The following is a 25,443-nucleotide window of genomic DNA, read 5'->3' on the forward strand; positions in this document are numbered from 1 at the left end:
AGTTTCTTCTCATCTAAATGGCCTTCCCCATATCCTGAGATTATAACCCCTTGTTCTAGGCCCCACAGCCAGAGGAAGCACCCTCCCTGCATCCAGTCTGTCCATCCCTGTCAGAATTTTATGCGCTTTAATGAGATTCTCTCTCATTCTTCTAAACTCCAGTGAATACAGGCCTAGTCGACCCAATCTCTCCTCATATGACATTCCTGCCTTCCCAGGAATCAGTCTGGTAAACCTTTGCTGCACTCCCTCTATAGCAAGAACATCCTTCCTCAGATAAGGAGACCAAAACTGCACACAATATTCCATATGTGGTCTCACTAAAGCCCTGTATAATTGCAGCAAGACATCCCTGTTCCTGTACTCGAATCCTCTGGCTATGAAGGCCAACATACCATTTGCCTTCTTTACCGCCTGCTGCATCTGCATGCTTACCTTCAGCGACTGGTGTACAAGGACGCCCAGGTCTTGTTGCACATTCCCCTCTCTCAATTTATAGCCATTCAGATAATAATCTGCCTTCCTGTTTTTGCTAGCAAATAATAACCTCACATTTATCCACATTATACTGCATTTGCCATGCATTTGCCCACTCACTCAGCTTGTTCCTCCCTCTCACTAAACCCTGTGTTCACCAACATTTCTGGTATGTTATTAGTGTCCTCCTTTGTGAAGACAGAACCAAAGAATGTATTTAGTTGGTCAGCCATTTCTTTGTTCCCCATTATAAATTCCCCTGTTTCTGACTGTAAGGGACCTATATTTATCTTCACCAATCTTTTTCTCTTCACATACGTATAGGACTTTTACAATTTTTATGTTCCCCGCAAGCTTACTCTCGTACTCTATCTTCCCCTTCTTAATCAATCCCGTCGACCACCTTTCCTCAATTCTAAAGTGCTCCCAATCCTCAGGTCTGTTGTTTTTTCTGACCAATTTGTATCCCTCTTCCTTGGATCTAATAGTATCTCTAATTTCCCTTGTAAGCCATGGTTTGGCCACCTTTCCTGTTTTACTTTAGCGCCAGACAGAAATAAACAATTGTTGCAGTTCACCCATGCGCTCTTTGAATGTTTGCCATTGCCTATCCACCGTCATCCCTTTAAGTAACATTTCCCAATCCATCATAGCCAACTTGTGTCTCATGACATTGTAGCTTCCTTTATTAAAGTTTAGGACCCTAGTCTCAGAACCAACTATGTCACTCTCCATCTTGATGATAAATTCCATCATATTATGATCGCTCATCCCCAAGGGCCTCGCACAACTAGATTGCCAATTATTCCTTTCTCATTACATAATACCCAGTTGAGGATGGCCTGTTCTCTTGTTGGTTCCTCAATGTATTGGTCCAGAAAAACATCCCGTATACACTCCAGGAACAAACTATTCACTAACGTATTCATCAGGACCTCCAATATCTTTTTAGCATTCCACATGTGCACATAGAGTACTGTGAACTACTTTACACAAATAACCCAGAGGGTAAACAACTGTCCTTTAAAAATAGCTCAGCAGGTACAAGGTTCATTCATTTAAACACATTTTGGGATTTTTTTAAGGTACAAAAAATGGATTAGTTATTTTATTTTCTATTCAATCACGAGTAAGACATTCTAAGGCCTGGACTTAAACTTTCAAACCCTGATTCAGCAGATGTGCACAAATTGGTGGTCATATTTCCAACATTACAATAGTGACATCATTCAAAAGTCCTACATTGGCTGAAAAGCAATTTCACATGTGTTATGGTCATGAAAGTTGTTATATAACTGCAAGTCTTTCTTTTCTTTTGCTCTTCATTGAACAAGGGTTAGCCCCCTGACTTGATGATCATGGTAGAGTGAGGGATATGCTGGACAATGGGATTACAGATTGTGGTGGACTACATTTCTCCTGTTGCTAATGATCCACAGTGCCTCATGGAAGCCCAATTTTGAGCTGCTAGATTGGTTCTGAATCTTTTCTATTTAGCATGGTGGCAGTGCTCCACAAAGTGATGAAGAGTGCCCTCAGTGTGAAGACTGAGGACTTCACCTCCATGATGACTCATGATGGTCATGGTGAGAGGCACCTGTCATACATGACAGTTAGATCAGTGAGGACAAGGTCAAGTAGGGTTTTCCTGGAGTTCTGACACTCTGCTGCAATACCAGTCCAGTAGCTACGTCACTTGGGGCTTGCTCAACAGTGGTGCTCTACAGAGCCACACTTGGCGATTACCATTGAAAACCCCATGCAGAGTACATTCCTTGCCACCCTCAGTGCTGCTTCCAAGTTGAGTTCAACAAGGGGGGAATACTGATTTATCAGTGAGGAAGAGTATTAGGTGGCAATCAGCAGGATGCTTTCCTGCCCACTATTGACTAGATGCCATCGTATTTGGATTCAATATTCAGGATTCCCAGGTCACTTTCTTCTAATGTATAGCACTGTGCCGCCACCTCTGGTGGTCAAGACATGCCCTGAGATGGTGATGGAGAAGTCTGAGATGTTGGCTGAAAGGTATGATTCTGTTAGCATGATTGTGTTGAGCTATTGTTTTCCGATCATAGTGAGGAAGACTTTGCAGATTCACTGGGCTGGTTGTGCCTTTGTCACATCTAAATCAAATGCTGTGATCGATATCTCGTGGTCTGTCCAGTTTTTATTCTTATTATACTTTATCAAGGTGGTTTTGATACCCTGAAAGATTTGGTAGGCTTTTTCAGTGGGCAGTAAGGTGTCAATTGTGTTGCTATGGGCCTGGCGTCACATATAGCCAGACCAGGTATGGACAATAGATTTCCTTTGTAAAAGATGTAGATGAACAAGCTGGATTTTTAATGACAGTCTGCTCGTTTTCATGGTTTCCATTACTGATTCTGGTTTTGTATTCCCAATTTATTTGATTAACTGAATTTAAGTTCCCCAGCTGCCATGGCGGGATTTGAATTTGTGTCTCCAGAACATTGGTCCAGGTCTCTGAATTTTTAGTTCAGTAACATAAACACCGTGCTGCTGTTCTCATGAAAAAAATGCTGTGATTACTTTCTCTAAAAGGGGAAAAAAACACATTTCTATTTAAGGCTAAAAGTTTCAGTGGTGCGCTGCTAGATGATTAATGATTAAAGCTGTTCTTTTGCTGCAGGACCCTCCTGAAGTTTATTATTAGTAATAATTTATTAAAGTTAATTTCCTAAAAGCCTAATGGCAAAGTTGATTGGGCCATGATACATTAGGACACTGATATACTTTAAATAAATTTATGATTTTGCACCATTGCAATTAAAGCAATTGTTTTCTGCTGATCCTTTCTTAAGTCTAACTAACATTGTTGCTGCAAAGTTAAATTATCCTAGTTTACTGTATTGTAGTTTACAACTTTCCTATGCATCTTTGAATTCTGCACAACAAAGCGAATGTCAAATTATCATGCCAATGATTTTTTCCATGGATTTCTATTTTCATAAAATCAGGATTATGAAATAAATTTTGTATAAGCTTCCACCTATATTGGATTTTATTGTACCTGGCAGCTTTGTTCCATTGCTCATTGCATTGTGAAATTTTCATTACAAATGTTACCTTTAGTGTCTATCATTGCTTATACTTCTGTGTTTTATAGCCTGTGAATGCTGCCAGTTATATGTGCTTATTCTGATGTAGCTTGCTACAATTTTATGCTTCACTAATTAATATCTGTTCTTTTCTCTTTTCGCCTTGTCTCCCTACCCTTCTCCTTTTCTTTCTTGCTTCCTTGGATTCTTGCTCCAGGAGGACAAAGTGGTCAGAATCTATTTTTCACTATATTGTATTTAGCTTTTAAATTGTGCTAATGTTTGAAGCTTCTTTTCAACTGATTTTAAAACTTGTTGCCTTTTTTGTTTTACTTTTGTTTTTGAGGATTTCTCATGAATTGAAAGTTAGTGAGATAGAATTCGGGTACAAATATGAAAGCGGTTTAATTCATTTGGGGAACTGGAAATGTTGACATTGCTATGTGTATAGAAATAGCTTATGAAATTTGTATTCCAGTTTCTTAATACTCAAATAACTAAGTGTTCAAGTACTCCAGCTCGATAGAATAGACCCATAGGTTAAAGTGTCAATGGTAGAAGCAGGTCTGATGGTGCAATACTTAAATAGAATGGTGATTGTGGTGCTCAGCCAGTTAACAAGAAACACTTGTATTTACATTTGACCTTTAAAGAATTAAAATATCATAAGGCACTTGACAGGAATGTTATCAGACAACATTTGACAACAAGCCGCATAAAAAATTGAGAGCAGACGACTAAAAGAACTCAAATTTTAGGTTATAAGGAGCTACATATAGGAGGAAAGAAAGAAAATTTAGAGGTTTAAGGAAAGAATTCCAGAGCACAGGGTCTTGACAGCTGAAGGCCTTCAATGGTGGACGATTAAAATCGGGGTACCTCAAGAGGCCAGAATTGGAACAGCATAGAGATCTCTGAGGGTTATAGGGTTGGAGTTGATTACAGAAATAGGGAGAGGCAAGGCCATGGAGGGAATTGAAAATAAGGATGAAAATTTTGAGATAGTGGTGTTGCTGGGGTTGGAACAATGTAGGTCAGGGAGCAAAGGGTTGTTGGGTGAACAAAACTTGATATGAGCTAGGACACTGGGCAGCATTGCATGAGTTTGTGCTTATGAAGAGTAGAACTTGGGTGGTCAGTTGTGCAATGGAGTGATCAAGTCCAGAGGTAACAAAGGCATGGATGAGGCTTTGAGCAGCTGATCAACTGAGACAGAGGTCAGGCCAAATTATAGAGGTGAAAATAGGTGGTTTTAATGATGGAATGGCTTTGTGATCAGAATATCATCTTGGAGGCCAAATATAACACCAAGGTTTTCAATAGTCTGGCTCAGCTTTTGACAGTTGCCAGGGAGAGGGTTGGAATTGATGATGAGGGAACAGAGTTTATGACAGGAACTGAAAATAATGGCTTTTCTTTTCCAAATGTTTAGTTAGAGGAAATGTCTGCTTGTCCATCACTAGACGTTGGTCAAGCAATCTGACAATTTAGAGATTTAAATGTTTCAGAGTAAGTCCCTGCATTGTGGCTAATCATTCTGTTGTTGCTACCACTGATGAAACCCCAGCAATAATATGGGATGTTTCACAGTTGATGAGATTCCACTTTAGATATGATGTGCATCTCCATGGATCATATTTCTTCATATTTGCCACACTGTTCTTTATTGATCACCACACTGTTTTTAATGCAGTATGCATGTGTATAAAATGAAACTGCAAACTATTAGCGCAGTGCTGGTTTTCTAATGCTCTGCACTGTGTAGCTAGGACACTGGGCAGCATTGAATGAGTTTATGCTTATGAAGAGTAGAACTTGGATGGTCAGCCAACAGTTGTGCATTGGAGTGGTCAAGTCCAGAGCTAACAAAGGCATGGATGAGACTTTGAGCAGCTGAGACAGAGCTCAGGCCAAATTATAGAGGTGAAAATAGGTGGTTTTAATGGTAACATGCTTATTTGCTATGATTCCCTGGGAAATAATTTATTGAACATAGCCAAGCATTGAAGATAAAAACAAAAAACTGCGGATGCTGGAAATCCAAAACAAAACAAAAACAGAAAGCATTGAGGAGATGGTGGAGCTATTGTTTTCTCATAGTGTGGTAAAATAGAATGCAAACTCCCTTTGGTCAGTTTAAGAGAGAGGACAAGCATTTGCCTATTACACCATTCAAGGTGATAACGAAGGTAAGAGATGAAGGGGATCCAAGGTAAATTGGAAAATTGGATCCAGAATTGACTGAGTGGCAGAGAGCAGAGGGTGATGATTGAGGGATGTTTTTGGGACTGGATGCCTTTGTCCATTGGGGTTCCACAAGGGTCGGTGTTAGGTCCCTTGCTGTCTGCGGTATATATAAACGATTCAAACTTAAATGTAGGAGGGTTGATCAGTAAGTTTGCAGATGACACAAAAATTGGTGGGATGTTAAATAGTGAGGAGGATAGCCTTGGATTACAGGAGGATATAGGCAGGCTGGTTAGATGGGCTGATCAGTGGCAAATGGAATTTAATCTGGGTAAGTGTGAGGTAATGCACTGGGGCAGGACAAACCAGGCACGGGAATACACTGTGAATGGAACAATCCTGGGAATTGAGGATCAGAGGGACCTTTGTGTGCATGTCCACCAGTCCTTTAAGGTAGCAGGACAGGTAGATAAGTTGGTTAAGAAGGCATATGGGATACTTGCCTTTATTAGCTGAGGCATAGAATATAAGAGCAGGGAGGTTATGCTGGAACAGTATAAAATGCTGTTAGGCATTTAGCTAGAGTATTGCGTGCAGTTCTGGCATCCGCATTATAGGAAGGATGTGATTGCACTAGAGAGAATGCAGAGGAGATTCACCAGGATGTTACCTGGGCTGGAGAGTTTTAGTTATGAGGAGAGAATGGATAGACTGGGGTTATTTTCCCTGGAGCAGAGGAGATTGAGGGGGGACATGATTGAGGTGCATAAAATTATGAGGGGCATGGATAGAGAAGACAGGAAGGAATGTTTTCCCTTGGTGGAGGGATCAATAACCGGGGGGGCATAGATTTAAGGTAAGGGGCACGAGGTTTAAGGGGGATGTGAGGGAGAATTTTTTCACCCAGAGAGTGTTGGGAATCTGGAACTCAGTGGCTGAAAGGGTGGTAGAGGCAGAAACCCTCATAGCATTTAAGAAGTATTTGGATGTGCACTTGTGATGCCATAGCATATAAGGCTATGGGCCTAGTGCTGGAAAATGGAATTAGAATAGTTAGGTACTTGTTGACCGGCGCAGACTCGATGGGCTGAAAGGCCTTTTTCTGTGCTGTAGACCTCTATAGCTCTATAAGGAATGGTGCCTGCATTTACATATATGGGAAAAATAACCTTTATACTTCTTTAATAGAATAATATATAGCAATTTACAATAGGGATATTTTTGTTTCTAATGCACTTAAGATAATGGAAGGAGAAGTGTGTGTGACAGATTTCGGCTTCTTTGGTAAACTTAAAACTAGAAGAGAGAGTTTATCACTGCTTTTTAGTTTCAGGATTTCAGCACTCTTCACTTAGGATTTGTGACACAAGATCAATGGTTGTACTCAGCGAGCCTTGTAACACCATTGGCTCAGTGCCCTGCCCATTCCTCATGCTGCTTACATTTCATCTGAAATGATGATAAAATACTTGATACTTTTTGCATAGTCTGTACATGGAGCAAATCAGTTTCTCTAAATTAAATGTTAAGAGACTTGATTAAGTTGCAAGTATATTCTCCGGCTGTGCCAAGCTCTCAAATACTTGTTTTACATCTGCATTCTTATAGCTAAAATCTTGTACATGGTATGTATGTATATGCATGAGAAAAATTTACTTCTGCTTCTGAGGTTTAAACCTGAGCAGTCAATTTCTGCTACTTGGTGATTTTACAGCACCCCATCACCCCTTTGGTGGGCATGTTTTCAGTGGGGGTGGGGGGGGGGCATGTAAAATAGGTCAGGTGGGTAGTCCACAGCCTTCCTGCCCACCCTGAGCAGTTCCCATAATATGGGGTGTGGGTAAGGTGTCCACTAGGCTGCCCACCCTTAGGGTCTATTGAGGCCCTTAACTGCCCAATTAAGTGGCACTAAGGTTCTCAATCCTCCTTCACTTCCCAACACCCCCACCTCCCAGCCCTCCTATGGCCACCAGGCTACCAGAACCCTCCCCAACAAAGAAACCCTAGACTCACCTTGTCTGGTTTCCATGACACTTCTTTGTCAACCTCCTTTCAGTCCCATCAGCACTCACTATACACTTCTCATGTTGCTGGGACTGCAAGTGCTGCTGGCCAATCAGATTGGCTGGCAGCTCTCATGGGTGGAACTTTCTTCCACTGAGGAGCAGAAATCTGACCGTCAGCTTTTTAAGGCCACCCGCAGGATATTACCGCTGCACGATGGCCTGTTTTAAATTTGGTCAGTTTGCAACTAGCTTTTGTTCTGGCAGTGGCGGGGGGAGGATTGGGCAACATGCCCATCCCTCCCCCCCAAAAAAAAATTCAGCCCAGACAAACTGCTTAAAAAATTTTGCGGTGGGTTCTCATTTCTCTCCTTAATGCTTTTTGGTTAGCTAAACAAATGTATCTGTGTACAAAAGCAAAAATACGGCAGGAAATCTGAAATAAAAACAAAACATCCTGGAAACACTCAGCAGGCCAGCAGGCTAGACAACATCTGTGGGGAGAGAAACAGAGTTAACGTTTCATTATTTCCAACACTACCTGTCTTATTGCTATGCTAAAAGCATGGAAAGAAGGGGTGAAGTTGTCTGTTTTCATTTTGCAAGGATTCATTTAGCTGATTTTTTCAGGACAGTGCACTGAGGGTAACGTGTAATTTTCGACAACAGTACAGTTCAAAGCTGAGTTTCAAGGTTTCTGTCATAATGAACAACTTCTTATGTCATGAATATAATTTACAACTGCAAGCAACTTAGAGCATCTAACTTCAGACATGATTTGTTTTTCAGAAATCAATTCTTATTTGCATGATTGTGTTTTTTTTTCTCAGTGCCATGCTCTATTAACTTTTAACCTGTGAAATTGTTGTATTTGAGGAAATGAAATATCTTTAATATTTGTAATAAAAATCACAGTTGTATTTAACCAGAGAGAATTTCACCATATAAAAATTATTTTATCATTGAACCACGCAAAAATGTAATATAAGTATAATTAATTTGGGAGGGGTGAGATATGAAAGCTACCCTGTTTATGGTGTTGGAAGCCCAGTCAACTTATCTTTTAGGCTTAAAGGCATTTTCCTCGTCAACGCCCATCAAATCTCTATTGACCCAAGTTTTTAAGGCCTGCTTTTGCACAGTGATTGACACATGATCCCAGGACTTTATTTTTCCATCAGTGGGTGAGTGTTATCCAAGTACGATTTACTATAAAACATTTGACCTGTGGATCCTCTGCATCCAATTGTCCTTAATTAATACATGCAGAAGAGAAAGCAATTTTTATTTTGCCACTGAAGAGAAATTAATTTATTTTCTGTGCAAACACACTCATTGTTCCGGCCTCTTTTTATTAACACTGCAAGTATTGTCATTTACTCTATAGATCAGGGCAATCCACTAAGAAGGAATAAATACTTTCCTCAAAGAAATCTGCCCAGTTTTGAAGATATGCCTCAGCTCAGTTTGTCTCCCTTTACTCCCCTTCAGCCCCCTCGCCAATAGTTATTTGAACAGGTTGGATGCGCTGGATTGAAGCTAGCAAGTTTCGGTAGTGGATTTTAGCTCTACCTGTCCTGGAACGAAAACTAAAGGGGTTACTTATCCACTCAGGAGTCACTTGATTCCCACTTGCTATGATCTTGTTCTGCAGGCAGGCAGTTAAAATTGGCTAGGAGACATATTCATAGACATCGTGTTCCAAACAGTAGTGTAGAATTTTAACTTGCTCTCCTGAACTGGAGACAGGGGACACCCACCTGAAACCAGGAGGGCCCTTCGTTAAATGCGCAGAACAGACTCTGATGATGTGTCTCTGGTACCTGACTGCCATTTAACCAGTTGCCAGAGCTATTGTGATCTTTCCGCCAGGTGAATCTAGTGGGAAGTGGAGCCAAGCCAAAATAGGTAAGTCTATGTTTCTTTGATTTCCTCGTGGAGGCAGGAGTAGCTCCTCTGGCAACCACGAGGGAACTTTAGGTCTCCCCTGCCCTGGTGTAACACCCTTCCTGCTCATGAGATCTTCCTGAAAATCTCTCCCTAAAACTTACCTGAGCATTGGGGACGGTCCTTTGCTCCTGGTCAAAGACTTCTTGTCACCGGACACTCTGCCCCTACTCAGTGCTTTTGGGCAGGCAACTGACTGGGGACAAGCAGATAAGACCTGGAGTTAAAATCACCTAGACCACTGGGATGCCGAGGTCAGGGGATTTGATACTTGCCTTGGGTCCGTCCAATTTCCTGCCTATTCCCATAAACCTGACTCCCCATATTTCAAGAATCTCTCGATCTCAGCCTTGAATATATTGATGACCCAGCCTCCACTGCTCTTTGGGGTAAAGAATTCCAAACATTCACAACTCTCTGGGAGAAGAAATTCCTCCTCATCTCTGGGACACCCCTTATTTTTAAAGTGTGCCCCCAGTTCCAGATACCCCCATAAGGATAAATATCCTATCAGCTTCTACTCTGTCAAGTCCGCTCAGAATCTTAAATGTTTCATTAAGGCAGCCTCTCATTCTTCTAAATCCAATTAGTATAGGCACAATCTGCTCAACCTTTCTTTATAAGACAACCTCTTCATCTCAGGAATCAACCTGGTGAACCTTCTCTGAACTGCCTCCAATGTAAGTGTATCCCTCCTTAAATAAGGAGACCAAAGATGTATGCAGCCCTCTAGACACACTATACAGTTGTAGCAAGATTTCCCTACTTTAATACTCCATCCCCCTTATAATAAAGGCTAACATTCCATTTGCCTTGCTGTACCTGCATGCTAGCTTTTTGTGTGTCATGTACAAAGACACTCTGGTTCATCAGTACTGCAGCATTCTGTAGTCTGTCGCCATTTCAATAGTATTTTGGTTTTCTGTTCTTCCTACCAAAGTGAATAGCCTCACATTTTATCAAATTGTACTCCATCTTTGCCCACTCACTTAACCTACATACATTTTTTTGGAGACTCTTTGGACAGAATTTTTGATTGCCATCAGAAGTGGGACTGGGGCCAGGATTTCCCAGGCGGGGGGGGCGGGGCCTGCTCGCTGATGCGTAAAATGAACTCCCAACATCACCGTGCCCCGTTTAAATTTTCAGGCAGAATCAGCTGTGCACCCACCGACCTGTCAATAGCCAATTGAGGCCATTAACAAAGTCATTGAAGTAATTAATGGACCTGCCTGTCCAACCTTAAGGTTGGCAGGCAGGCCGGGAGCCCTGGCGGGCATTAGAAAAAGCATGAAACCTCATCCACAGGCAGGGTGAGGTTTCATGTAGGTTTTAAAAAATGTAATAAAAGTGTCTTTTAAAGTGATGGACATGTCCCAACTCATGTGAAAGTGGTAGCGCGTATGCACGAAAGAGCATGCTTTCGGCTCAGGGAATTCCCCCCCCCACCCCCCGCACAGGGACGCATGGTGCCTCGTGGCAGATGTCATGCTGGGCGGGCCTTAATTTCCTGCCCTTGTAAAATGGCGGCGCGTCCCCGATCAGGGGCGCTGATCAGAGGCATGCCTCCACGCACCTGCGCCTAGACTCCCCCCCGCCCCCACCCGCGGTGGGGGGGTGGTATTCTGCCTTGGAGGTGGGAGAGCCATAAAATTGCCATCTGAGAGCAGCGTGTTGATTTGCTGGCATGTTCTCATCTCCAGCCCGTTTCACTGAAGCACGGCCAATGTATGGAGGTGGCAGGCCAGGTGCATTGTTTTAACCCACCCATCTGCAGCTGACATTCCGAGATGGCAGTAGCTGTGGCCAGTTTCAATCTAACCTTTTGCAGAAGTCTTTATGGAGATACTGTCTCTTTACAACAAAAAATACATTCCTTTAATGAACAAAAACCCAGCAAGGCAAGTGTTCCAACTGTAGCCAACAAAAGAAATCAAGGATTGCATTAGATCAAAGGAAGAGGTGTATAAAGTTGCCAAAAAATAGTGAGCCTGAGAATTGGAAGCATTTCAGAATTCTACAAAGGTGGACCAAGTAAAAGCTTAAGAAAAGGAAAAAAGAACATGAGAGTAAACTAGAGAGAAACATAAAAATGGGCTATAAAAACTACCATAGCTATTTAAAAAGAAAAGATTAACAAAAACAAATGTGGATCCATTACAAGCGGAGTCAGGAGAATTTATACTGGGGACTAAGGAAACGGTAGAGAAACAAAATAAATACTTTGGCCAGAATTTTCCTGCTAGGAAGGGAGTTCCAGGATTTTGACCCAGTGACAGTGAAGGACTGGTGATATATTTCCAAGCCAGGATGGTGAGTGACTTGGAGGGGAACTTCCACATGTTCTCATCTGTCTGCTGCCTTTGCCCTTCTGGATCGTAATGGTCATGGGTTTGGAAGGTGCTGTCTAAGGATCCATGATGAATTCCTGCAGTGCACTTTGTAGATGGTATACACTGCTGCTACTGTGCTTCGGTGGTAGAGGGAGTAAATGTTTGTGGATATGGTGCCAATCAAGCGGGTTGCTTTGTCCTGGATGGTGTTAAACTTCTTGAGTGTTGTTGGAGCTGCACTCATCTTGTCAAATGGGTAGTATTCCATCACACCTCTGACTTGTGCCTTGTAGACGGTGGACATGATTTGGTGAGTCAGGAGGTGAGTTACGCTAAACAGACCCTACCGCCATTTTGAGTGGGCTGGCCACCCAATGGGAAGCGCTATGTCTTCCGGTGCTGGCGGGAGGGAGGGATTCCCCAACTGTCAGAGTTCAATCTTTCGCGCATGCATGCGAAAGAGCGCACATCTCCCTAAGACCAACTGCTGTCTCAGGGAGAGTGCTGAAAGTTTTATAAACTTCAAAAATAGAAAAATAAAAAAGTTATTAACATGACCCCTCATGTGACAATGTCACATGAGATGGGACATGTTAATAAATATCACATAAACTTTATTAAAGTTTTTTAAAAAAGACATGAAACCTCATCCCGCTGGTGGACGGGCAGGGCCTTTAATTGGCTTAATTATCCTGTCAATGGCCCCACCCCCAGCTCGCCGATGGAAAAATTCTGCCCAGAGTGTTTCTTAAATGGTGCGATGCTGGGAAGTGTTGCACTTCAAAGGCGCTTGGGTATCCTATGAGTCACTGAAAGCTAACCAGGTACAGCAAGTAATAAGGAGGCAAATGGTATGTTGGCCTCTATTACAAGAGGATTTGAGTATAGGATTAAAGATGGCTTATTGCAATTATATGGAGCCTTGATGAGAATGCAACTAGTGTATTGTCTGCAATTTTAGTCTCCTTACCTAAGGAAAGATATGCTTGCCATAGAGGGAGTGCAACAAAGGTTCACTATTAATTGCTGGGATGGAGGGATTGTCCAATGAGGAGAGATTAGAGCATTTATTCTCTGGAGTTAAAAGAATGAGAGGTGATCTTAGCCAAAGATACAATATTTTTACAGGGCTCAACAGGTTAGATGCTGGAAGGATGTTTCCCCTGGCTGGAGGGTCTAGAACCAGGGATACAGCTTCAGAATAAGGGGTAGGCCATTCAGGACCGAGATGAGGGGGAATTTCAGAGAGTGATGAATCTTTGGAATTCTCTGCCCCGGGGGCTGTGGAGGCTCAGTCATTGAGTATGTTCAAGGCTGAGATTGATAGGTTTATACACATTACAAACATCAAGGGTTACGGGGATAGTGCACTAAGATGGTGTTGAATTAGATGATCAGCCATGATCTCATTGAATGGCGGAATGAGCTTGAAAGGCTGAATGGCCTACTTATGCTGATATTTCTCTTTTTTCTCTTCCATACATCAACAGCTCACACCTTTGACCTTATTTCTGCGATGAGTGCACTCTGGCTGCAAAATTGCCAGCTCGTAAAAATTGCTTTGGGTGTCAGGCACCACCATGATGCAGGGTCAGGACTCGGAAATGCACCTGATGTTGGGGTCCTTTCTGTTCTCCTCACGGTTTGCTTTCACACCTATCTTTGCATCATCAGCAAATTAGTCTACAATAAACTCAGCCCCTTTATCCAAGTCACTAATAGAGATCATAAATAGTTGAGGCCCCAGCACTAATCCCTGTGGCACTCCCCAAGATACAGTTTGCCAAGTTGAAAATGATCCATTTATCCTGACCCCCTATTTCCTATTAGTTAGCCAATCCTCAATCTATGCTAATATATTACCCCCAACACTGTGAACCTGTACCTTGCATGTCTTTTTTACCTTGGAATGTCTTTTTGAAATTCAAATGCACTACATCTGCTGGTTTCCCTTTGTCCCTGCTTGTTACATCTTCAAAGAACTCTGTCAAATTTGTAAAACACAATTTCCCTTTTATAAAACTGACTCTGCCTGATTATCTTATGATTTTCTAAATTGTCCTGTTACTGTATCCTCAACAATGTATTTGAATAATCCATATTCCAATGATAGATGTTGACCTATAGCTTCCTGTCTCCCTCCTTTCTTGAATAGAAGTGTTACATTTGGGGTTTTCCAAACTGCTGGATCCTTGCCAGAAACTAGGGAATTTTGAAAGATTACAAGCAATGCATCCACTATCTCTTTAGCTACTTATTTTAAGAACCTAGGATGCAAACCATCAGGTCCAGGGATTCGTCAGCCATTAGTCTCATTAGTTTGCCTAATATATTTTCTCTAGTGATAACTGTTTTAAGTGCCTCCCTTCCTTTTGCCCTCTGATTTTCTACTATTATTAGGACACTTGTTGTTCTACCGTCTTCTCCTTTTTGCTCTACCATGAAGACGGACATAAAATAATTCTTCAAAGCCTCTGCCATTTCTTTGTTTCCCACTATTAATTTCCTAGTCTCATCTCCAAGGGACCAACATTTACTTCAGATATTCTTTTCCTTTTTAGATACTTTTAGAAGCCCTTACTGTCTGTTTTTATATTCCTTGGCAGCAGATGTTCTGTGCACTTTTGAAGCCTGTTCCAAATGGAAAGTGGATTGACAGCATTTAAATGAGGCCCACAAGTTAAAATTGCTGAAGACCTTCTGATGTGGTTAGCAAGTGTGAAGTTAACTTATCTGTGTGGTTCCTCACCAGAAACATCCTTCAATTTAAAGACCACCCATTTGGTGAAAACCTTGGTTACTTAACATTTTTCTTTACAAAATTAATGAGTGTTATGTCTTGGGATGTGGGCAGGCAACAGGAGATAGAAAGAGAAAAAAATATTTTGCCTCTTCATCTTTCTTGGATCTTCCTGCATTAAGTGCTATCATTATCTAGTCACACTTGATGCATTGTCTCCCAACTGTTTGTTTTGGAGATGGGGCTGAATACAATCCCAATATGTATTTTACGTCTCCTGAAGTATAAACCTCCAAATGTCATCTTTCTTCATCAATACTTCAATTTAAATTTAATTTTAACTTTGGGCAATGATGCAGAATGAACAATTATTGAATTAATCACCTATTATACAACATTCCAAATTTTCCTTTACAGCAAAGTTAATGGAAAGAAACATTGGGTGGAGTGTAAGTTGGCAGCCAATTTAATATCACCCATTGTACGTCATCGTCCAAAGATAAATTTGCTCTCCTATGTAATGCATCCTTTCAAGTCAAGGGAATAAAAGGTTTTCAGCTTTTATTTCTACCACTGCATAGACTAACTACTATGCACCTTGTGAGACTGGTTCTTTCTCTATTTGTAGAGAAAGGGCTTGAATAATTTGTGATTACCTTAATGTAGGCTGAACACTAAAATGAGATGAATTACAAGAATAAAGATGGACTCATGAGTAAATGCTATAGAATACAAAACAAAAACAGAATTACCTGGAAAAACTCAGCAGGTCCGGCAGCATCGGCGGAGAAGAAAAGAGTTGACGTTTCGAGTCCTCATGACCCTTCGACAGAACTTGCGTTCGAGTCCAAGAAAGAGTTGAAATATAAGCTGGTTTAAGGTGTGTGTGTGGGGGGCGGAGAGATAGAGAGACAAAGAGGTGGAGGGGGGAGTGGGGGTGTGTGGTTGTAGGGACAAACAAGCAGTGATAGAAGCAGATCATCAAAAGATGTCAACGACAATAGTACAATAGAACACATAGGTGTTAAAATTAAAGTTGGTGATATTATCTAAACGAATGTGCTAATTAAGAATGGATGGTAGGGCACTCAAGGTATAGCTCTAGTGGGTTTTTTTACATATATAATGGAAATAGGTGGGAAAAGGAAAATCTTTATAATTTATTGGAAAAAAAAGGGAAGGGGGAAACAGAAAGGGGGTGGGGATGGGGGAGGGAGCTTACGACCTAAAGTTGTTGAATTCAATATTCAGTCCAGAAGGCTGTAAAGTCCCTAGTCGGAAGATGAGGTGTTGTTCCTCCAGTTTGCGTTGGGCTTCACTGGAACAATGCAGCAAACCAAGGACAGACATGTGGGCAAGAGAGCAGGGTGGAGTGTTGAAATGGCAAGCGACAGGGAGGTTTGGGTCATTCTTGCGGACAGACCGCAGGTGTTCTGCAAAGCGGTCGCCCAGTTTACGTTTGGTCTCTCCAACGTAGAGGAGACCACATTGGGAGCAACGGATGCAGTAGACTAAGTTGGGGGAAATGCAAGTGAAATGCTGCTTCACTTGAAAGGAGTGTTTGGGTCCTTGGATGGTGAGGAGAGAGGAAGTGAAGGGGCAGGTGTTGCATTTTTTGCGTGGGCATGGGGTGGTGCCATAGGAGGGGGTTGAGGAGTAGGGGGTGATGGAGGAGTGGACCAGGGTGTCCCGGAGGGAGCGATCCCTACGGAATGCCGATAAGGGGGGTGAAGGGAAGATGTGTTTGGTGGTGGCATCATGCTGGAGTTGGCGGAAATGGCGGAGGATGATCCTTTGAATGCGGAGGCTGGTGGGGTGATAAGTGAGGACAAGGGGGACCCTATCATGTTTCTGGGAGGGAGGAGAAGGCGTGAGGGCGGATGCGCGGGAGATGGGCCGGACACGGTTGAGGGCCCTGTCAACGACCGTGGGTGGAAAACCTCGGTTAAGGAAGAAGGAGGACATGTCAGAGGAACTGTTTTTGAATGTAGCATCATCGGAACAGATGCGACGGAGGCGAAGGAATTGAGAGAATGGGATGGAGTCCTTACAGGAAGCAGGGTGTGAGGAGCTGTAGTCGAGATAGCTGTGGGAGTCGGTGGGTTTGTAATGGATATTGGTGGACAGTCTATCACCAGAGATTGAGACAGAGAGGTCAAGGAAGGGAAGGGAAGTGTCAGAGATGGACCACGTGAAAATGATGGAGGGGTGGAGATTGGAAGCAAAATTAATAAATTTTTCCAAGTCCTGACGAGAGCATGAAGCGGCACCGAAGTAATCATCGATGTACCGGAGAAAGAGTTGTGGAAGGGGGCCGGAGTAGGACTGCAACAAGGAATGTTCCACATACCCCATAAAGAGACAGGCATAGCTGGGGCCCATGCGGGTACCCATAGCCACACCTTTTATTTGGAGGAAGTGAGAGGAGTTGAAGGAGAAATTGTTCAGTGTGAGAACAAGTTCAGCCAGACGGAGGAGAGTAGTGGTGGATGGGGATTGTTCGGGCCTCTGTTCGAGGAAGAAGCTAAGGGCCCTCAGACCATCCTGGTGGGGGATGGAGGTGTAGAGGGATTGGACGTCCATGGTGAAGAGTAAGCGGTTGGGGCCAGGGAACTGGAAATTGTTGATGTGACGTAAGGTGTCAGAGGAATCACGGATGTAGGTGGGAAGGGACTGGACAAGGGGAGAGAGAAGGGAGTCAAGATAACGAGAAATGAGTTCTATGGGGCAGGAGCAAGCTGAGACGATTGGTCTACCGGGGCAGTTCTGTTTGTGGATTTTGGGTAGGAGATAGAAGCGGGCCGTCCGAGGTTGGGCGACTATCAGGTTGGAAGCTGTGGGAGGGAGATCCCCAGAGGAGATGAGGTCAGTGACAGTCCTGGAAACAATGGCTTGATGTTCAGTGGTGGGGTCATGGTCCAGGGAGAGGTAGGAGGAAGTGTCTGCGAGTTGACGCTCAGCCTCCGCGAGGTAGAGGTCAGTGCGCCAGACAACAACAGCACCACCCTTGTCAGCGGGTTTGATGACAATGTCAGGGTTGGACCTGAGAGAATGGAGTGCAGTAAGTTCAGAGAGAGACAGGTTAGAATGGGTGAGAGGAGCAGAGAAATTGAGACGACTAATGTCGCGCCGACAGTTCTCAATGAAAAGATCCAGAGAAGGTAAGAATCCAGAGGGAGGGGTCCAGGTGGAGGGAGAATATTGGAGATGGGTAAAAGGATCCGTTGAACTGGGAGAGGACTCCTGCCCAAAGAAGTGAGCCCGGAGACGAAGACGGCGGAAGAAGAGTTCAGTATCATGCCGAGCCCGAAATTCATTGAGGTGAGGGCGTAAGGGTATGAAACTAAGTCCTTTGCTGAGCACTGAACGTTCAGCATCGGAGAGGGGAAGGTCAGGGGGTATAGTGAATACACGGCTGGGGTTGGGATTGGAAGAAAGGGTGGGGACGGAGGAACAGGCAGGGGTGGGGGGTCCTAGATGGGTGTTGGTGTCGATGAGTTGTTGTAGCTTGCGTTCCTTAGCACTTGAGAGAAAGAGAAAAAGTTTCTTGTTGAGGCGTCGGATGAGCCGAAGGATAAAATGAAACTGGGGGCACGCGCAGCTTTGAAAAAGGGTACGGCGGTGCTGCTGGAGGGAGAGGTCGAGTGTGTTCATATGACGGCGCATGGCACTGAGTATGGATTTCAGAATGGGACGGGAACAGCAGTCCGAGAAACGTTTTATGTCCCGGAGATACCTGTACAAGCAGTGATAGAAGCAGATCATCAAAAGATGTCAACGACAATAGTACAATAGAACACATAGGTGTTAAAATTAAAGTTGGTGATATTATCTAAACGAATGTGCTAATTAAGAATGGATGGTAGGGCACTCAAGGTATAGCTCTAGTGGGTTTTTTTATATATATAATGGAAATAGGTGGGAAAAGGAAAATCTTTATAATTTATTGGAAAAAAAAGGGAAGGGGGAAACAGAAAGGGGGTGGGGATGGGGGAGGGAGCTTACGACCTAAAGTTGTTGAATTCAATATTCAGTCCAGAAGGCTGTAAAGTCCCTAGTCGGAAGATGAGGTGTTGTTCCTCCAGTTTGCGTTGGGCTTCACTGGAACAATGCAGCAAACCAAGGACAGACATGTGGGCAAGAGAGCAGGGTGGAGTGTTGAAATGGCAAGCGACAGGGAGGTTTGGGTCATTCTTGCGGACAGACCGCAGGTGTTCTGCAGAGCGGTCGCCCAGTTTACGTTTGGTCTCTCCAACGTAGAGGAGACCACATTGGGAGCAACGGATGCAGTAGACTAAGTTGGGGGAAATGCAAGTGAAATGCTGCTTCACTTGAAAGGAGTGTTTGGGTCCTTGGACGGTGAGGAGAGAGGAAGTGAAGGGGCAGGTGTTGCATTTTTTGCGTGGGCATGGGGTGGTGCCATAGGAGGGGGTTGAGGAGTAGGGGGTGATGGAGGAGTGGACCAGGGTGTCCCGGAGGGAGCGATCCCTACGGAATGCCGATAAGGGGGGTGAAGGGAAGATGTATTTGGTGGTGGCATCATGCTGGAGTTGGCGGAAATGGCGGAGGATGATCCTTTGAATGCGGAGGCTGGTGGGGTGATAAGTGAGGACAAGGGGGACCCTATCATGTTTCTGGGAGGGAGGAGAAGGCGTGAGGGCGGATGCGCGGGAGATGGGCCGGACACGGTTGAGGGCCCTGTCAACGACCGTGGGTGGAAAACCTCGGTTAAGGAAGAAGGAGGACATGTCAGAGGAACTGTTTTTGAATGTAGCATCATCGGAACAGATGCGACGGAGGCGAAGGAATTGAGAGAATGGGATGGAGTCCTTACAGGAAGCAGGGTGTGAGGAGCTGTAGTCGAGATAGCTGTGGGAGTCGGTGGGTTTGTAATGGATATTGGTGGACAGTCTATCACCAGAGATTGAGACAGAGAGGTCAAGGAAGGGAAGGGAAGTGTCAGAGATGGACCACGTGAAAATGATGGAGGGGTGGAGATTGGAAGCAAAATTAATAAATTTTTCCAAGTCCTGACGAGAGCATGAAGCGGCACCGAAGTAATCATCGATGTACCGGAGAAAGAGTTGTGGAAGGGGGCCGGAGTAGGACTGCAACAAGGAATGTTCCACATACCCCATAAAGAGACAGGCATAGCTGGGGCCCATGCGGGTACCCATAGCCACACCTTTTATTTGGAGGAAGTGAGAGGAGTTGAAGGAGAAATTGTTCAGTGTGAGAACAAGTTCAGCCAGACGGAGGAGAGTAGTGGATGGGGACCTGCTGAGTTTTTCCAGGTAATTCTGTTTTTGTTTTGGATTTCCAGCATCCGCAGTTTTTTTGTTTTTATCGCTATAGAATACAACTTGTTAAATGAATAAGTTGTATAAATATTGCGGAGTCTTGGGGATTCAAAGAGAAATTGCAGAGGTTTGCCTTTATTGGAGGTAAACTGCCTCAGGAGACTAAGTGGGCTGGGTAAAATCCTTGGCAGAGTGAATTGTACTGGAAGTATTCGATTCACTTTTATTCTAATATTTATCGATAATTTGGACATAGGCACATGAAGCACAATCTCAAAATTTGTGTTGTCAACAAAGTGGATGGGTTTGGCACATTGCACGAAGGATTACAAAAGATATCAGGAAGACCCAAATTTGTTAGTTGCAATGTCCCATCTAATTTCATTTTGCTGTGTGTGTGTGCATGTGTATGTGGCCTGTTCATTTCAATGCATGGCACCTTAAAATCTTCTTGTGTAGCTGCTAAAAGAGGACAACTTGTGAGCAGCATGCACTGTAGCTTCCAGATTGCTGTGCATCTGTACACATGTGCAGTTTAGAGGGGATATTGGTTAATAGATGTAATTTAATGTCGATGAGTGTGAGGTAATATGTTTGGAGCGGAAAAAGCTAGAATCCATTATTAAGGAGGTAATAGCAGGGCGTTTAGAAAATCATGATATAATCAGGCGGAGTCAACATGGTTTTGTGAATGGGAAATCGTGTTTGACTAATTTATTCGAATTCTTTGAGGTAGTGACAAGCAAGGTGGATAAAGAGAAACCTGTTGATATATGTACTGGATTTCCAAAAGGCATTTGATAAGGTGCCACCTCAAAGGTTACTTAACAAAGTTAAGAACCACGGTGCAGACAGTGACATTTTGCCATTGATAGAGGGTTGGTTAACTAACAGGAAGCAGAGAGTAGGGGCAATTGGGTCATTCTTGGTTGGCACATTGTAACTAATGGAGTTCCATAGGGATCAGTGCTGGGGCATCAACTATTTACGATCTATATTTCTGACTTGGATGAAGAGATCAGACGTATGGTAGCTAAATTTGCTGATGACACAAAGATAATTAGGAAAGTAAGTTGTCAAGAGGAAATAAAGGCCTAGATTTTCGCTCCAGTATCAGGAGCATGGAGTTGGGACATTTCCTGGCCCCACAAACCTGACCCAGGAGAAAATGGTCCGGAAGGTCAGATTTTTGTTCTCGGGTGGGGAAGTTTCCTGGGAGTCCGGCCGAGTGACCTCAGAAAAAGTGCAGAGGACACTGGGTGCAGAGGTAGGTTGGGCAGAAGGCCAGTATCAATGTTTTAAAAAACACAGAAAAGCATAAAACAGCCCTTCAACCTCACCCCTCACACCTCCTCACTGCCCCCCACCCCCACCACACATTCCCTATGTCCCAACTATGCCAATTCATGCCCCCACCCACTCCTCAAGGTCCCTCACACCATCCATGCCACTCTGCCTACTTCCTTGGTCCTTTATAGCCCATATGCCAACTTAGTGCCAACTCATGCCAACCCATGCCCCCCCAGCCTACCTTTTGCCCTTACACCTAGCATGCCGAACCACTCAGTATCCACATGGGAAGATCTCAGGACCCATACTGACATTAAATAAAATGAAGTTCCAAGTGTCTGTTGCAGACTTTAGTTTTCGTTAAAAATAGTACTCTCATTCATAAAAACCCATTTACTACATTTACATTATTTCAACAACATTATCCCTTGGAACACAAACATTTCATTCAATTGCATAATCCATTATAAAAACAAGTGTTGGAATTCGTAGCCCCACTTCAATGAGTCCATAACCACTTGGAGCTGTCAATCAAATTTGAAATGGCAAGCACCCTATTGTGATAATGGATGGTTATGCAATCAGTCATGCGGGGCACAAATCCAGTAATGGTAACCCTGTGGTTTATGTCAATAGACAGCGTGAAATAGCTAGCAATCATTTTTTAACACTCCAGACAGTTTCTTCAAAGAGTTGAAGGGCATGATGTTGAGTGCCTTGACAGCTTGACAGCTCCCTTTGTCAGTTCATCTTGACACCTTTGACAGTTGTTTTGAGAGCTACCTTTGACCATTCATCTTGAAACTTTTGTTCTTGACAGCTCCAGTGGGTTTCACAGTTCTAGTGAGTCTGCACACTTTTTGTGCACATTCATGCATACTTTTACAAATCCCAAAGGGCACCCTTTCCTCCCCCAGAGGGCACTTGACCCTCTCTAAGAGAACCTAACCTCCCATGATGGTGCCCCATGACCATATCCAAAGCAGTACTTTGCCTCTGCAAAAGGTTACCCTGGCTATCCAAATGAATCCACAAATAGTCATTTGAAAGTACAGAACTAGAGTATTGCTGGGAAAAGAGACATGTCGAATCTTTTCATCTTACACTCTTCAAGACACTTCACAAGCATACCAATATAGGGGGGAAACAACAATTTATACTGTATGTGAAGCGATTGCTGATTGGTTGGCAAGTGGACTCTGATTGGCAGAGGTGTTGCCCTGGCAAATTCACCAGTGATGGTGACTGACAGTTAACTGCCAAGCATCGTTTGAAATTTAAACCAGGCAGCTTGACCCTGATTGGTCGGTATTGCCCTGAGGAATGAATCAGCAAATGGCTGTCACTTATTTTGTTTAGCTGAAACAGGCGCAATGTGTGTACATGTTCTTTCTGCCTGCTCTGTGTATTAATGTATGTAGCTTCCAGTACATGCAAATGCGCCATATTGCGATCCCGACTGACAATCTTAAATTGGTTGTCAGTGTAATTTTTAGCACACTGAGGATTATTTAGCAGATGTTGGCCAGTCATGGAATCACATGAATTTTGCGTTTTGCAACAGTTTGGCAGATAAAGTGTAATGTAAGAAATTGTGAACTTGCCCACTTTGGCAGGAAGAATAGAAAGGCAGAATTTTATTTAAATGGAGAGAGACTGCAGAACTCTATGGCCAGAAATTTCCCCCCATTAGGGGGTTTGTGCGGGGGCAGGCGCGAACCTGATTGGTGCCCCCGATCGGGGCCACGCTGCCATTTTACGTGAGCGTGACGTGCGCCCGGAAGCGCTGTGTGCTCCCTGTGCAGGTGGGGAGGGGTGGGATTCCCAGTGTGCGCGCACAGGAGTGCAGAGATGCGTGCCTCAGGGAGATTTGTTTCAGTCTTAAATTTTTAAAGGATTTTTAAATTTTTGAAACATGTCCCCTATGTGACACGGTCCTGGTATGTGACTGAAAAAGTTAGTATGAAGGTGCAGCAAGTGTTTAGGAAGGCAAATGGAATGTTGCTGTTTATTGCAAGGGGAATCGAGTATAAAAGTATGGAAGTGTTGCTACAACTGAACAGGGAGTTAGTCAGAGCGCATCTGGAGTACTGTGTACAGTTTTGGTTTCTTTAATTAAGAAAGGATATAATTACATTAGAAGCTGTTCAGGGAAGGTTCACTCGATTGATTCGTGGGATGAAGAGGTTATCTTGTGGGATAAGGTTGAGTAGGTTGGGCCTATATCCATTAGAGTTCAAAAGAATGAGATGTGATTTTACTGAAACATATAAGGTGCTGAGGGGACTTGTCAGGGTGGATGCTGAGAGGATGTTTCCCACCATGGAGGAATCTTGAACTAGAGAACAAATTAAGCGTCTCTCATTTAACACTGAGATGAGGAGAAATGTTTCCTGAGTGAATTCCCTGCCCCAGAGGCCAGTGGAGTGTTGGTTCATTGAATATGTTCAAGGTTGAGTTAGATATATTTTTGATCGACAAGGAAGTCGAGTCAAGGGTTATGGGGGGAGACAGGAAAGTAGAGCTGAGGCCACAGTCAGATCAGCCATAATCATACTAAATGGTAGAGCAGTTTGAGGGGCCAAATGGGCTACACCTGCTCCTAATTCTTGTGTAATCAAAAGAAAGACACCAAACAAAGAGACCTAGGAATGCATAATTATTTGAATGCGTATGTGCAGGTAGACGTGAAAAAAAAATTCCAGCAGCATTTCAAACTTCTTTAATTAGGGGAATAGCTTACAGGATTAAAGAAATAATGATACATTTATATGAAGTTTTAGCTAAGCCACTGTTGAAGGTATTATTCCATTTTTGATGTACCTTTCCAGAAATTATATCAGAGTCATTTGGAGCATACAATGCAGCAAAGACTATGGGCCCCAGCAATAATCTAGTTACTGTGCCCCAGAAATGGAGCCGTGCCCGAGCTAAGTTGTTCCAGTACAGTTACAATACTGGCATTGGGTGGAGAATTGTATTGTTCCTGCCTACAAAAACCTGGATAAATCCAACCTGGCAAACTACTGCCCTATCAGCCTACTCCCAATCAAAATGTGATAAAGTGATGGGAAGTGTCATCAACAATTTAAGCAGCATCTGGTCTCCGATGAGCTGTTCATCAATATTCAGCTTGAGCTCTGTTGGGCTTACTACATTCCATTAAAAAAATTGCAGCCTTTGCAAACCATGGGTACAAGGCCAGAATTCCAGAGGGGAGGTGAGAGTGACTAACTTTGATTTCAAAGCAGCATTCAACTACATATGCTGCCACGTAGGCCTAGCAAAATTCATGTTGATGGAAATTGGGGGAAAACTCTAGTGGATGGAATCAAACATGGTACAAAGAATGTTGGTTGTGGTTATTCAAGGCCCTTAATCACAATCCAGGACATCACTGCAGGAGCTCCTCCAAGAAGCATCCTACGCCCAACTATTATCAACTGCTTCAACAATAATTTTTCCCTCCATCATAAGATCAGAGTGGTTCTGTTTGTTGATAATTGCTCGATATTTAGCCCTCTGGAAATTCCTCAGATATTGAACCAGTATGTGCCAATAAACTGCAAGACCTGAACATCTTCAAGGCTTGGGCTATTAAGTGGAAAATAACATTTATCCTCCACCAATGCCAAGCTATGACCATTCTCAAAGATAAGCAATGACCATTCCCAACAAGAGAGAAATTAATCACCTTACGTTTTGATATTCAATGGCATTATCATCATCAAGAAGAGCTCAGTGTCATCTTTATCATATTAATGTCATATAAGATCATATTTTATGGTGATACATGAATGAAAAGAATTCTACTGAACACTTTCATGTACTGTAGTTAGATACCCCTTTAAACTAAGTCGAATGTCAGTGTTTGAAGTGCAGACAGTATTTCAGCTAATTTAAGTTGTCTGTTGTTCTTCACTTACTAAAATAATAACTTTGTTTGCTATCAGCTTGAAATTCTGCACGTTAAAAAGCATTTAGGTTGTCAGTTCAAATCCAGTTGAACTACATTTCTTGTATGCAGGTATTTGCGCTAAATTTTGTTTAGTGCGTTTAATGCTGGAGCTATAATGAAGACAGCATTGATGTACTGAATAAAAT

At 43.2% G+C, this 25,443-nt stretch overlaps 1 protein-coding gene across 1 annotated transcript in view; it reads left to right on the plus strand.

Annotated features, from left to right (window-relative positions):
• Positions 1-25,443, plus strand: part of rims2a (regulating synaptic membrane exocytosis 2a) — a 1,407,304-nt gene that overhangs the window by 386,210 nt on the left and 995,651 nt on the right. The window contains 1 exon segment of the mRNA XM_041189340.1: positions 3,757-3,768. Within this exon segment, the coding sequence (XP_041045274.1) occupies positions 3,757-3,768 (12 nt within the window).

The sequence above is a fragment of the Carcharodon carcharias genome, chromosome 6, assembly GCF_017639515.1.
Source record: "Carcharodon carcharias isolate sCarCar2 chromosome 6, sCarCar2.pri, whole genome shotgun sequence".
Lineage (NCBI taxonomy): Eukaryota > Metazoa > Chordata > Chondrichthyes > Lamniformes > Lamnidae > Carcharodon > Carcharodon carcharias.